Source organism: Cervus elaphus, chromosome 5 (assembly GCF_910594005.1).
Source record: "Cervus elaphus chromosome 5, mCerEla1.1, whole genome shotgun sequence".
Lineage (NCBI taxonomy): Eukaryota > Metazoa > Chordata > Mammalia > Artiodactyla > Cervidae > Cervus > Cervus elaphus.
The window spans coordinates 62,053,042-62,067,777 of record NC_057819.1 but is presented as its reverse complement, the minus strand read 5'-3'; the positions used below and the strand labels follow the sequence as shown (position 1 = coordinate 62,067,777).

General features: G+C 44.8%; 1 protein-coding gene across 6 annotated transcripts in view; it reads right to left on the bottom strand.

Moving 5' to 3' along the window:
• Positions 1-14,736, bottom strand: part of DCLK2 (doublecortin like kinase 2) — a 181,644-nt gene that overhangs the window by 44,922 nt on the left and 121,986 nt on the right. For all 6 annotated transcript variants that reach the window (XR_006341132.1, XM_043902583.1, XM_043902584.1 and 3 more), the window contains one exon: positions 14,319-14,413. Coding sequence is in view for 5 of the 6 variants with exons in the window: in XM_043902583.1 (XP_043758518.1) it covers positions 14,319-14,413 (95 nt within the window). In the remaining variant the exon portion in view is untranslated. The remainder of the gene's footprint in view (positions 1-14,318; positions 14,414-14,736) is intronic.

Here is a 14,736-nt window from a genome sequence, read left to right as displayed (position 1 = left end):
GTTGTTTGAGGAGACCTTACAAATAGCTGAGAAAAGAAGACAAATAGAAGGCAAAGGGGAAAAGGAAAGATATGCCATCTGAATGCAGAGTTCCAAAGAACAGCAAGGAAAGATAAGAAAGCCTTCGTATGTGATCAATGCAAAGAAAGAGAGGAAAACAATAGAATGGGAAAGACTAGAGATCTCTTCAAGAAAATTAGAGATACTAAGGGAATATTTCAGGCAAAGATGGGCACAATAAAGGACAGAAACAGTATGGACCTAACAGAAGCAGAAGTTATTAAGAAGAGGAGGCAAGAATACAGAGAAGAACTATACAAAAAAAGACCTTAATGACCCAGATAACCATGATGGTATAATTACTCACCTAGAGCAAGGCAACCCTGAATATTCATTGGAAGGACTGATGCTGAAGCTAAAGATACAGTACTTTTGCCACTTGAGGCCAAGAACTGGCTCATTGGAAAAGACCCTGATGCTGGGAAAGATTGAAGGCAGGAGGAAAGATTGAAGACAGAGGATGAGATGGCTGGATGGTTTCACTGACTCAGTGGACATGAGTTTGAGCAAACTCCAGGAGATGGTGAAGGACAGGGAAGCCTGGCGTGCTGCAGTCCAAGAGACAGCAAAGAGTGAGACATGACTGAGCAACCGGACAACAACAGATTCTTAACAGAATAAAGATAAGAAGAAAGTCATTTGGGGGGAAGTTTCATATCTCAAAAGGTAACCAGAAAGATGCCTTTTGATCTCAGCTCACCTCTAAGTTACAGGGATGGAGGGGTGGACTGTCGATGCCGGGGGAGCAGTGGTGGACAGTGGCCTGGCTGACCTGCATGTCTGTACTTCACAACCCAGGAAGGGGCCACCCCACACCCTCGGGGTGCAGCAGGCTGGGTCTGGCCTGGGCACTGGGCTGGAAGCACCTCCCCGCCTAGCACTCAGAGCCCGGGGGGTGTGCGGGGTGCGGACCCCACGTCCACCGCGGCCTGCCTTTGTCCCCACTCTCCTCTAGGCCTGCCTGCTTAGCTCTCCTGGAAGTGGTGACCCTCTTCTCACAGGTCTTCCCTGAGCTGTCTGAGTAAGTTAGTTATCACAAACTGATGTGCTGTGTGTGACTCACGGGCTCTCTAAGAGAGAAGTCCAGAAAGAGGCATCTTTACCTCCGTGTACATGCTCACACGGATGGGTGACTCCCTGGAGTACTGACTGAATTCCTATCAACCACAGTCAATGTTTCTTTTGATTAAATTCTCATTCACACCTATCCTGATTCCCAGCGCTTACAAACGATTTGTGTTGGGATTCAGAGGTGGCAAGGGGCCAGAAAAGACACCAGGAGACAGAGCAGGTGGTGGACGCTGACGGTGTAGCGACCAAACAGAGAACTAGGCTGAAGCTGGCCTGCGAGGCGGCTTGCGGACAGTGTGAGCGCGCGGGACAACGCAAAAGGCTGTTTCCACGTGTATCTGACAAAGGTTTCACTAAATCACCAGGAAATGCAACTCTCTTAGCAAAGGCTGATGGCAACAAGAGCAATTTTCAAAACTCTCCAACAGAATGATACTTTCTTTCAAAGTGCTAAACCTCCAGCCTTTAAAAACTAATAGAACTAACAGAAGTGATGTATCTGATCACCTGTCCAAACATGTTCATTTGGGGGGAAAAAAAGTTTTCATGAAGAAAATGAAAATGCATACAAAAAATGACGAAATCATTACATTATAACACAGCTCAACAGACAGGACATGATCAGATGCAGGGACGGTTTTCCTTCCCTCCATCAGCAACAACCTGTGCTGGACTTTTAGAGGATGCAAAGATTAGGGCCACGGTCTTTAGAGCCTGAAGTTTATAGTCTAATGAAGAGGCATATGTGTACATGCAAAACCCTTCCTGGAAAGCTCACTGTTCCAGAATGTGGTTCTTTCTGATGGTTTGTAACCCATGTGCAGGAGCTGCTGCGCCAGAGCATGAGTCTGCACTTGGCACAACTGAATCACACCTCTACCCTCTAAGTTTGTTTGACCTCCCAGCAATGAAGCCTGGTGCTCCGAGCATCCAAGAAAAGCTGGGTATCCACCAAGACCTCTGGACAGATCCCGGGCAAACGTGAAGTGCCAATTGTTACATATAAGGCACTCCTGGTGCCCCGAGAGACATGCAGACAACGAAGAAGGAAAACACAAGGGCAAAAGCAAGGACTACAAGATCCCCTCCGTTTACCAGGCAGAATTATGGATTTTCCTGTCCCTGGCAAGAGAACTATTCTCTTATTGAAGCAAGGAGAGAATAAAATATGGCATCCCTGATTAAACCTGTCCCATTTCTATTGTCCAACTAAATGTTTTTATTAAAATCTCTTAAAATGCTAATGCGCTTCCTCCTTCCATCAGTAGCCAGGACACTGAGATAGCATGAAGACGGTGCCTGGACACTGCGTGTGAACGAGACGCTCTTCAATAAAGTGTAAACGGATGGTAGGAGCATCTGGACTCTTTCAAGATATTTTCCATAATTACTAACTGGTTCAAAATGATGCAATACACTTCTCTGGTGGTCCAGTGATTAAGGATCTGTCTCTGAGTGCAGGCGACACTGGTTCCAACCCTGGTCCAGGAAGATCCTACATGCCTTGGGGCAACCAAGCCTGTGCACCACAGCTATTGAGCCAGCGATCTGCAAGAGAAGCCACCACAATGCGAAGCCTGGCCACAGTCAGAGAGCAGCCCCTGCTCGCTCCAGTTATAGAAAGCCTGTGCACAGTGGCAAAGACCCAGCACAGCCAATAAATAAATTTTTTTTTTTTAAAAAAGATGCCCTAATGTTAGTGGTGGGGAGAAGAGGGGACTTGTTTCCTGATGAGGTCATAGAGGGTGAGGGGAAGCGATGGAAACACTGAAGACCCAGTGAGTCCATTCTCTGTGCCCTCCACCACCACTGGCCTTCTCTCTGGCAGCAGCAGCCCCAGTTTTATGAAAAAGGAAGGAAATTGTACCAGAATCCACTTCTGCTAAGAACTTTAAAAAAAAGACTTGAAAACAGAGTAAAAAAATCTATAAAGTGCTCTCAACTGATAGCACCATTTACAAGAGCATTCCTGGCAGACAGTACATCCGATGACACGCCAGCTTTCCACATTTTTAGCAAAGTCAGTGTCCTACATTACATTTCTTTGACAAGTGGATTATTACTATTTCTATGAAATTTAAAGAGAAGTGTTAAATGCTATATTAAAATTGTGAAGTTTTGTTCATAAACAAGCAATTCTCAGGGGGGAAAAAAGCAGCAAAAATAGTTCTGTTAATGCTGGTCTCTACTTCATTGTGGTTTTCATAAAAAAAAGCATTTGAACAGAATCTAGCAGATATACTTGCGTAGAGAGTTGACTTTCTTGAATGCATCTTGGAAGATAGCACTGTGATTTTAAGTGGCCTGCTGCAGGGGTCAGAAACATCTTCTGTTAAGGGTCAGAGAGTAATATTTTAGCCTTTGTGGGTCACATGGTCTTTGTCACAACTACTTAACTCTGCTGTTGTCGTGTGAAAGCCAGAAACCAAATAGAAATGAAGGAGCATGGCTGTGTTCCAATAAAACTTTATTGAGAAAAACAGGTGATGGGCCAAATCTGGCCACAGGCAAATAAATCCCTGGTCCACAAGAACTTTCTTAGGAAAGCTTTTCCTCCAACATAATTCTTACACTTTTAAACGCTAGAACAGAATAAACCCCAGGGTATGATGTTATAAAGCAGCAGTTCTCTGTCCTTGGCTGTATATTAGAATTCCCAGGGAAGATCTGAAACATTCTGTTGCAAGGCTGCACCACAGATTAAAGAATCCTTGCATGTAGGGCCCAGGTATCAAGATATTTTTAAGCTCCACAGAAGATTATGTGTAGCTAAGGCTGAGAACCTCCATGGAGGAAGTTTCTTGCAGGAATTATAACTGATCGTTCAGCTACCTTAAATTCTCTCTGTCACTCATCCAGTAACCTAACCACTGTGAGTCATCCATGGCCCAAGGACAATTTTCTCTTTGTAAGGAAAGGAAAGACATTACAATTTATTGAATGCCTACTTTGAGCCAAGTCATAAACTGAATACTTTTAAATCTTAGAAATTAAGTATTATTTCATCTCCATTGATCTGTGAAGAAACCAAAGCTCAGAGATGTTATATCACTTGCCCAAATGGCACAGCAAATGTAAATTCAGGATCTAAACTCAGACCTGGCTGCTGAGCCCAGGAGCTCTTTGGCTAGTCTCACATTATAACCTCGAACTGCTCATGAAGTCTTGCACCCAATACAATTCACTGATCAAAATATTCATTGTGGTATATTTAGAACATGCTTTCAGGTTTCATAACTATAATCACCTTCCTATAATTTAGTCAAATAATATATAAGTCGATAAATAAATACACAACGTTTCCTCATCTAAAGAGGTCTTCAGAAAAAATTTTTCTTTAAAACGATGACCTCTGAAATGTACTGGAAGATTTTTTTTTTTAATCAGTATGCTACATTATTACTTGTCCTGATAAATAGATTTGCTTCCATTATCATTTTTTGTGGTGTTTTTAAAAACTATCAGAAACATCAGTTCCATTAATTAGAAGGAAAACCAGTGTAAATCAGGCGTGTGTTTAAAAACAGAAGCTTGGGGCTTCCCTGGTGGTTCAGCGGCAAAGAATCTGCCTGCCAATGCAGAAGACATGGGTTCGATCCCTGGTCTGGTGGGATCCCACGTACCTCAGAGCAACTAAGCCCATGAGCCACAACTATTAAGCCTGTGCTCTAGAGCCCAGGACCCGCAACTACTGAAGCCCTTGGGCCCTGGAGCCCGTGCTCCGCAACAAGAGAGGCCACTGCAACGAGAAGCCTGAGCACTGCAACTAAAGAGTAGCTCCCTCCCGCTGCAGTGCAACTCGAGAAAAGTCCATGCGGCAACAAAGACCCAGCACAGCCAACAATAAATAAATAAAATTATTAAAAAATAAAAACAGAAGGCTTATCACTTTTATACTAGATTTGTAATAATGTACTCTGAAATACTTCAGTATTAGTAAGGAGATATGAGAACAATTAATCTGAATCAGCACCTAGGGATTCATCACATACAAAATATCTTACCTACAGCCACACCTTCGACTTGGTTTCACCTGGGACAATCAGTGGTACTTGAGATTTGTGACTGGTTAATAGTGGAGAACAGCAGTATACACAAGCCCACTGTCTGTGCATGTACATGGTTTGAGACAGTGGCCACCTCAAGTCTATGAAAGTGTAACAGGGAGGAACGAACCTGACTCCATACTGGCTGTTTCTTTTACTTTAACCTTTGCATTCTACTGCTTTTGCTACAAGTTAATAACTAAAAGAATGTTGTCTATAGCTTGAAATATACAGGACAGCCCATCAGCAAGGCTCTGATTTTTAAAGGTATAACATTTCTCCATTCACATAGAGATAAAAGGCTTCAGAACAGAGAATCACAGTTGCCTTGAAGGAACGTTGTGACCTGACCTGCACCCACAGCTGTAAGAACACGCCCCCTCTCCTTTTAGTGTAAAAGCAGCCTCAATCCTAACTTGGGTGACATGGTTCTTTGGGACCATAGTCCACCATCTTCTCAGTCTCCTGGCTCTATGAATAAAGTCACTACTCTTTGCCTCAATAAACCCTCTCTCAATGTACTGGCCTTTCCTGTGGTGAGCAGTATGAACCTGGACCTGGAAACAAAAGGGCTGTGTGGAACCTGCCGACTTTGGCCTTCTGTTTCTCTGAGTATCGCTGCCACCTCAGCTGAAGACACGGTTTGCCAAAACCAGCAAAGAATCTCATCACATCCCTATTGGGTGAGCCTTTCAAGCAGTGTTGGCTTACTGGATTCTGAGCAACGAGTGGTATGGGCACGCCTACCTGCTAAACACGTCAGCATACCTTCAGTGTGATGTACCACCGATTTCCAGGGTGCCTGGGTGCTGGGAGAGGTGACTGTTACTTTCAGTGTCAACAACATGGGCCACTCCTGTTTTTCACTGGCACAGGACAGCTCAATGCCACGACCTCTAAGTAGTAACACCACCCAGTTATCTGATGCATGACCGAGAAGAATGTCTAATGACCCACTTTTATGAATAAGAGGGTGTTTGAGATAAACACATATGCTGTTTCAATCAGTATTCAAATAAAGTTTATACAATTGATCCTACCTTACACACTTATTTGCCTGGCAAACTCTCCGCCCCCATAAAAGTGGGCTTCCACCCAGCTGAGCCATTTATGCACCAAATGCCTCTTTTCTGCTGATCAACTACAATGTACAAATCAATGACCTCAAACAGAATCTGCGAGTCATCATGATGATTGATTTCTTTAGGGCACCAAAATCTTCAAAACTGCTTAGTCCCTCTTTTGCTTTTCTGTCAACAAAATCATTACATGCAGAGATTAAGTGAACACTCACCATTTCTGAGGTAATAAAGGGTGTCAGTCTCTTCATACTAAAGACCATTAACTAGTTTTTAAATAGTAAAGAAAGCCTAAGCTCCAGGGAAAAGCCAAAAACCTCACCAAGGTCAGAAGCTACCGAGGATTTACATTTCACAGCTTCGCAAAGAAGTTTTGAGTTCAGAAGGTCAAAGAGTTACATTTTAGCTCTGCCAATCAGTATGAGGTACTACCAGCCCTTTCATCACACTTCACAAATCTGGAAAATCTTTCACCGCCAGGAGACCCAGGAGACATCATCAGATGAAATATCAGCACATCAGACAGCTTATAATCTCAAGATGTTGGATAATGTTCCAACGTCCTTTTTTCCCTTTCTTCTTTCAACCAACAAGAATGCTCACAGTAGACAGCCCCTGGGCATACGCGTCAGCATCAAAATGTGAGACGTTTCAGCCCCCAGTGTCCACAGATGTGCCCCTCACTCTGAAGCCTTGAATTACTACAGCCTTGAAAGTCTTAAACTGGGACGTGGATGATGAATTAAATTTCAGGGAAATGCTTTCTTCATCCATCTGGCAGCTGATGACACATTTAGTACTCTTTATTGCCTATCTGTCCTGAAGAAAACGCTGTGATTTAAACACAGTAAATATTCCTGAAGGGAAGGTTATCGGCTAGATCGAAGGGACTCCGAGGAACTTGGGCAGAGGAAACAGGAGATCACAGGCTGAGGTCAAGGAGAAAATGGAGGGTCGGGAAGACGGGGATTGAGAGAAGAAAATGTCAGTGGTGGGGGGGCTCTAGGATTTGAAGGGGAGAGAAAAAAATGGGCAGGGGGTGATGGGTCTACAGGATAAAAGGACTGCAGGGAGAACAGAGCAGTGAGATTTATAGGGAGAGAGACTCGTGGTCCTCAAAAGGGAGAGCGGGCAGAAAGCTGCTGATGGGGCAGACGCGGCTGAGGAGAGAAACTCTGGGTGAGACGAAAGCAGAGGGAAGGGGTGTGGGCGCCAGTCTCCGGGACAGTCCCCATGCGCCTGGTGTTCATGCCCACGTGGAGTCCCTTCCCACGCTCACTGGACTGACGTCTCCAGTTCCCAAGCTCTGATGGAAACGATGCTGTCCCTGCCATCCAAGGCGAGGTCACAGACAGGGGAACTTCTGCCCAGCACTCTTTCAGATCCCTCACTCTCAGGAAACACAGCTGCAACATTCTGAGGCTACTGAAGCCAGCCTACAGAGGAATCCACCCAGTGAGGAACTGGGGCGTCCTGCGAAGAGCCGGCACAACCTGCCTCCAAGTGAGCAGGTCACCGTGGGAGGGGATCCTCTGTTCCCAGTCAAGCTTCGGGCGACTGCAGCCCGGATGCACAGCTACAACCCCATCTGAGGTCTTAACCCAGTTAAGCTGTCCCTGAATTCCTGACCCACAAGAACTGTGGGAGAATTGTTTTAAGCTGCTGAATTTGGGGATAGCTTGTTACTAACAATATTACCTACAGATTACTAATAGGGTTGAATGATGTCGAGAGAGCAGGAAGGGACTTCCCTGGTGGTCCAGTGGTTAAGAATCCCCCTTCCAATGCAAGGGACGTGGGTTTGACCCCTGGTTGGGGAACTGAGACCCCACAGGCCTAGGGGCGACTCAGTGTGTGTGCTATAGCTACTGAGCCCATGCGCCACAACGCAGCCAAAATAAGTAAATAAAAACAATTTTAAGAGAGGGCAGGAAAACAGAGACAAAAGGTAGAGCTGGGAGGGCAAGTCATAACAGGAAAGCAGAGAAGGTAATAACATAGCAGAGAAGTCTGACTTCTCTCATTTTCTCTTTCCTTCGTCTCACCTCATTGCATATCAATTTTTTTTTCCTAAGTGAAATTTCTCTCATGTGAAAACTGAACCTGGACACCCCAATGCTTCTGATAATACAGATGGAACAACAGAATATAAAAGAATAACAATAGCATAATAGAATAACAAAGTTATTCTAAGTGCTTTCTTTATATTTAATCAATTAACCTCAACCCTGTGCAGCAGGTCCCAGAAATCCCATTTTTCACAGATACTGGGGATGTGACTCGTGCAAGGCCACACAGCTAGTGAGTGGTCAGGCCAAGACGGAACCCAGACAGTCCAGTTTCCGAGCTCCCGCGCTGAACCACATCAGCATCTTGTGTCCGTCTCAGACCAGGGGCCTCTGGGCTCACCCTTCTCAGAGCCGCTCACCCTATGTGATTGCACACTAGGGGGCGCTGTCTCTGCCTTCACCCTCGGGCTTAAGGTGGCCTCTCTCAACTGGGACAGATTGGACTTTCACAGAAAATTTTACTAAGTAAGGAGAACACAACTTAGCGACTGAACAACAAGGAGAGTAACAGGAAAATAAACAAGAGTCCTGATAAGGCATGTGCCCTCCTGACACAGGCCTAGGACATCCTGACTCCCCACATGCCTGACTGAGGTGGGCAGCCTGGTGCCGTGGAGGTGGCCCGTGTCTGGCTGCAAAAACATCTCCTCCCCACTGTTAACAAGAGGGGCCCTGTGTTTAGAAAAGCCAGATTCCCCAAATCGATACAAAATCAAGGCCAACCTCTCAGCCCTAGGGTCTAGGTTCTGGGGAACATGGCCCATGGGGACCCGCCCAGTAGCCCTAGCAGCCTCCTTTATGAATTTCTGGTCTGAGGACAAAGTTCCAAGCATCCAGCAGACCAGCCTTGCTTTCTCACTGTGTTCTCGGGGGCTAGGAGTGGTCATGTGCATGATCTACTTTCAAATCCCAGTCATGCCCCAGTGCTCACCACCTGTGGTCACAGGACCACCGGGGAATATCATCCCACGCCCGGGGAACATCATCCCACGCCCGGGGCCCGTGCCTGCTGGGCCAGGACCACGACATCCGTTTCCAACCTGTGCCGATCTTGACCACACTCAGCTCCACTGCTGGCTTCCAAAGGAAACCAGTAACCCTAACCTACTGCAGACTTTGTCATCCCACTAAGCCTTAGGGGATCAGGCAGAACTGCTGGTCACACAGTGTAACCACTTCCCTTGAAAAGAATTATCATTAGATACAATGAACAATCTCTTCCACCAGTCTCCCAGGAGACAACAGGCCTTCTCCTCCACCTTCCTCCTCCCTTCACCCAACCTCTCCCCCAGCCCAGGATCCCTTTTCTCAACCCTCCCCTCTCCCTGTCCCTTCCCCAATCTCACAACCCAGTTTTATTCAAAGCATCTAAGCCCAGGCACTCTCCCTCCTAAAAGACCTAGGCAGCACAGCTTTCCAAGGGGCACCTGTGTTGGGGTCATGGAAGCAGACCCGTGGGGGATGGGGAAGGTCAAAGGTGAGAGATGAAGCGCTTGAGAGGGTCAGAGATCCCAACTGGCCACCGGGACTTGAGCAACTCACTTTATATCTCTGTCAGATTCTCCATCTATAAGATGAAGATGAACTAAAATATCTGGGGTCACTTCCGGTTTCCACACTCTATGATTTTAGGGGACTATCTAGCCAAACCAGCAAGTTATATCTGAGGAACAAGTAACTCTCAGTTGTCCTAACATCTTTCAGTTTTAGGTTTAAAGAACCTTAATGACTTGGTCGCCACCCTATTTCTTAACATTCCCACCTTGCAAAAAACACAATTTGAGGAAAGCTTTGCTTCCTCTCCTGCCTTTGGCCCAGCCCCTGAGAGATCCTGACTTTCTGTGAGCATTGAATGGAGTGGAGTTGTCTTCCTCACAGGAGTATTACCCAGAAAACAATGATGGCATTTTGCGGGGGAGGGGGAGCTGCTTCTGAATCCCCATGTTTTTTGAGGAGCAAATAAAAACACCACTGCCACCCTGGAGTCAGAGATTAAACATCATAATGTCACTATTTTTCATTTTCAATTATTTTAGTGTCTCCGCCCAAACACCAGAATGGTTCCCAGAATCTGCAACAAGGAGGGGGGCGGGGGATTGTGACAGAATATCAGATTCTGCTCACCTCTGCCTTAACTCTGCTAAACCCACTACTAAGTAAAACCAAGATGGGGGCAGGGGCGGGGAGGCGGCCATGTGCCGAAAGCTGCGTCCTGGGGAAACGCAGGAGTGCCAACTCCTGCTATGCTGTACTGGCCTGGTTTGCCTGCTTTTGTCAGTTCTCTGGAAAAAGACTACCCACAAAGCCACAAAAGCATCTAAGTAGGATAAGTTGGGGTAAAGAGCTGCTGCCCATGAAGAACGGCCCTCCACAGTCAGACAGCCCCTCTTAATGGATCTTAATGAGCTGCTTTAAATGAAGGGAAGGAAAAAGCCTAGCACTAACACATGATAATTATCTGCGATTCTCCATGTGTAATATCACTTAATAGAGGAAAATAATGCAAACGTGGACAGATGCTGACTAGAGCTTTACAGTGACATCAAAATGAGGGTATTTTGTACAGTAAGAAGCACAACTACACTGCAGTATCTCAAAGGCAAGTTTTCCTGCCAAGGACGACACACACCACGCCTGCGGGGAATCTGCAGTGAAACGAATGCCCACAAAGTATGGCCCCTGGGAACAGGCTTAGCTTTATGTCCGATACTTAGCTTTATGTCCGAACAGCTGACGGGTGTAGCAGAGACTTGTTTAGCTTCGAATATATAATGTAAGATTCAGTGAGTCTATATCAGCTTGAGTGAGAGGAAGAGAAATAGATTCCCCAGCTTCCTAGACAGGTTTTTGGGCAACTTACAAGAACTACAATCTTAGCACTGTAGGAGTCATCTAAAGTCAAATGTTCTTATTTTACAGATGATCAAAAGAAAGCCCAGAGGAGGTCTCGCAGCTGTGAGCCAAGCCTCAGGTGTGCTGGAGGAGAAAGGAAGGGGTGGGAGGTCATGAAAGGACTGTTACCCTTTATTTTACTGGTGATTTCAACTTCAATCTTGACTAGGAATCAGCATTTCCTGTAACTTTCTTCATCTCTTTTTGCATCAATAAATGATCCATGAGCACTTACCATGAAACCGTGTGTGCTAAATTCTGAGGTTACTCTAAATACTAAGATATATCTATTGTAGCTGAGAATGATTTTACCTAGTGTCTCTGCAATCTTATTAAACCTTGTTAGCATGTCTTAAAAATCCCACTGGAGGACTTGCCTGGTGGCCCAGTGACTGAGAAGCTGCCTTGTAATGCAGGGCACATGGGTTTGAGCCCCAGTACCCACCTGTACATCACAATTAGAGAGTCTGTGTGCCACAGAGAGGTTTCCCAGGTGGCACTAGTGATAAAGAACTTGCCTGCCAGTGCAGGAGACACAAGAGATTCGAGTCTGATCCCTGGAACAGGAAGATCCCCTGGAGGAAGTCATGGCAACCCACTCCAGTATTCTTGCCTGGAAAATTCCAGGGACAGAGGAGCCTTGTGGGCTACAGTCCATAGGGCTGCAAAGAGTCAGACACGACTGAAGTGACTTAGCAGGCACATACGTGCCACAGTGAAGATCCTAAGTGCTGCAACTAAAACCTGATAGAGCCAAAAATAAATAATTTTTTTAAAGTTCAACCGTACTATTAAAAAAGAAACCCAACTCTTCACTTCAGATTCCTGCCTCTGTGAGTGATCTCCTCCAAGTAGGTGCACATGTGTAAAAGAATGCGTCTGTATCAGAGCAGAGCAGCATCAATTGACCTGGTGGCATCCACAGGAAAGAACAATTGTGGGCTAAGAACTGAAGACAGGCTAGGAAGACAGACAAGAGCCCACATCACCGATGGATAACAGAAAAGGGGGAAATGATGAAGACCCAGGTGAGCACGGTCTGAGGTACCTTCCGGGATGGCCACAGACAACCAGAGGCCAAGGATCACGGCAGTCCTGCCTCCAGCAAGAGCCGGGGAAGAAATGCAAGTGAACCTTGCAGGTGGACCACTGGAAAGCTTCATCTGGGTCTGCCTAGGCTGACAATCACCAGCACTAGGAATCGCTTGCTTTTGCTTTAATAAAGGATAAAACAATTGAAACTGGAAACAAGGTAAATTGACTTGATTTTTATTTGTTTTCTTGAAAGTTACCTGGATTAAAACACAGAGCACCTCCAATCTATCCTGGGGAAAGGAAGTTGGGAAAGAAAAGCTGAAAATAATTACATTAGTGATTTTTAATTGATACAGCTTTTCTTTTGGAGTTGACATTTAAGAATTCCATTGAAATCATATTAGGCACTGACCTAAGTCAATTTAGCACTTCAGAAAATGGCCAGTTCTTTTGATTAAGATCAGGAACTTCCAGCACTTAGAGGTTACCTAGAGCTCTGTGCCCCAAATCCCAAACTGACTATGGATCCCTCCACATTCTGCCAACATACATAAGCAGGCAGGCATAAAACCAGATGACATGTCCTTTTCCAGTGGAAATTTCTGTTATTGATGTCAGGCACTTAGACAAGAATATAGCAAGTTCCCTCTGGAGGTAGACACAGCGTTCCCAGGACCCAACCAGCACGCCTGAGTGTCGGATGGAGAACACAGCCTGCAGGCAAGCAAAACCCGCAGACCGACTGCCCCGCCAGCCCGGCAGGTTCCCGCCTGGGACTCACAAGGCACGCTGGGACTTTTATCTTTCACTTCACCAGTGAAAATGTTTTCCAACATCCTTAACGGAAAGAAAACCACCTGGATGATACCTGAAATGTTTGGGCCACCAACTTTAGAGAATGTATGTGTCACGAAGACACTTCCAATGTTAACTAAACACTCCAAGAGTAAGTCAGAAAGAGAAAGATAAATATCATATACGAGTGCATATGAAAGGAATCCAGAAAGATGGTATTGATTAATTTATCTGCAGGTCATCAATGGAGAAAAAGACAGAGAACAGATTTAGAAACACAGGGTCGGGGAGAGGGGAGGAGAGGGTGAGCTGTATGGAGAGAGTAACGTGGAGACTTACATTAGCGTAAGTAAAACAGACAGCCAACGGGAATTTTCTGTATGGCTCAGGGAACTCAAACAGGGGCTCTGTGTCAGTCTGGAAGGGTGGGACGGGGGAGAACACGGAGCGAGGTTCAGGAGGGAGGGGTCATATGTATACCTATGGCTCAGGCATGTTGACATTTGATAGAAAACAACAAAATTCTGTAAAGCAATTATCCTTCAATTAAAAAAAATATGTACTGCTATTTTATCAGGCAAATTTACTCAAAAATTTAAACTACTGAGAGCTACTAAGTCAAATTAAACTTGCTGAAATTCTGCCAATTTGGTTTCACTCATCATTCTTCTCTACTAGATAAAATGCATATTAAACCAATTGCTTAATTACATTAAATTACTGTTCATATTTTCAGGACATCACAGCCAAACCTAAGACTTTTCTAAGTTCTTCAAAATGAACATATTTTTTCTTGTGTTACTACTGTATATAAGTATTATACTAGAACTGCACTCTATTTTAGACTTTCACATAGTCAAATTATGGTAACAATATTAAAATCACGACTTTTAAATGAGATTTCTAGAATCATGGTTTCTAAATGAGATTTCTAAAAAACAATCTCCAAAGCTTTGCCATTGCAAATTATTCTGATTATAATAGGAAAACTACTGTTTATTGATATAAAACCACATCATGTTCAACCCTAACCACAATTTTATATTGCCATTTAAGAGATGGGAACACTTTAGCTCAGAAGAGTTAGGTAAATTGACCCAAATTACAAGATAAAAAAAGGATACAGGATCCAAAGTCAAGTCTTCCTGGCTCCAAATCCTAACCTCTTTCCTTTTTGATTTGTTACTGCACCCGAGTCCCTGAACAAATTAACTACTAAATTATGCAACATAACAGAATCACACGAATATGGCACAGATCCTATTTCATACCTTTAATCCTCTGAAACTTCCTGGGCTGGTTGGAGAGGAGCTGGAGGATTTCGTCGATTTAGGAGTGGAAAGCTGGCTGCTGGGAGTTCCATTAACTGACCATGAGACAACAAAGGAGACAGAGGTCATCAGAACCCAGAGCCACCAGACTGGGCACAAACGCTACAAGCACATGGCCCACACAGCTCCATCGGAGCCTCAATGCACCGAAAGCTCAAAGCAGATGGCAAATCAGCAAAAAGCAAAAATAACGTGTCTTACTGCATTACAGACAAAGTATCCGACAAATAAGCAGTGGAACTAGATTTTCAATAATAGTTTTCCAGTGGTAACATGAACAAATATATAAAACGTTATGGAGTTAGAGATGTGAACAAGAACTAGTCCATAAATCCTGCATGCCAGCAAGGGTAGAGAA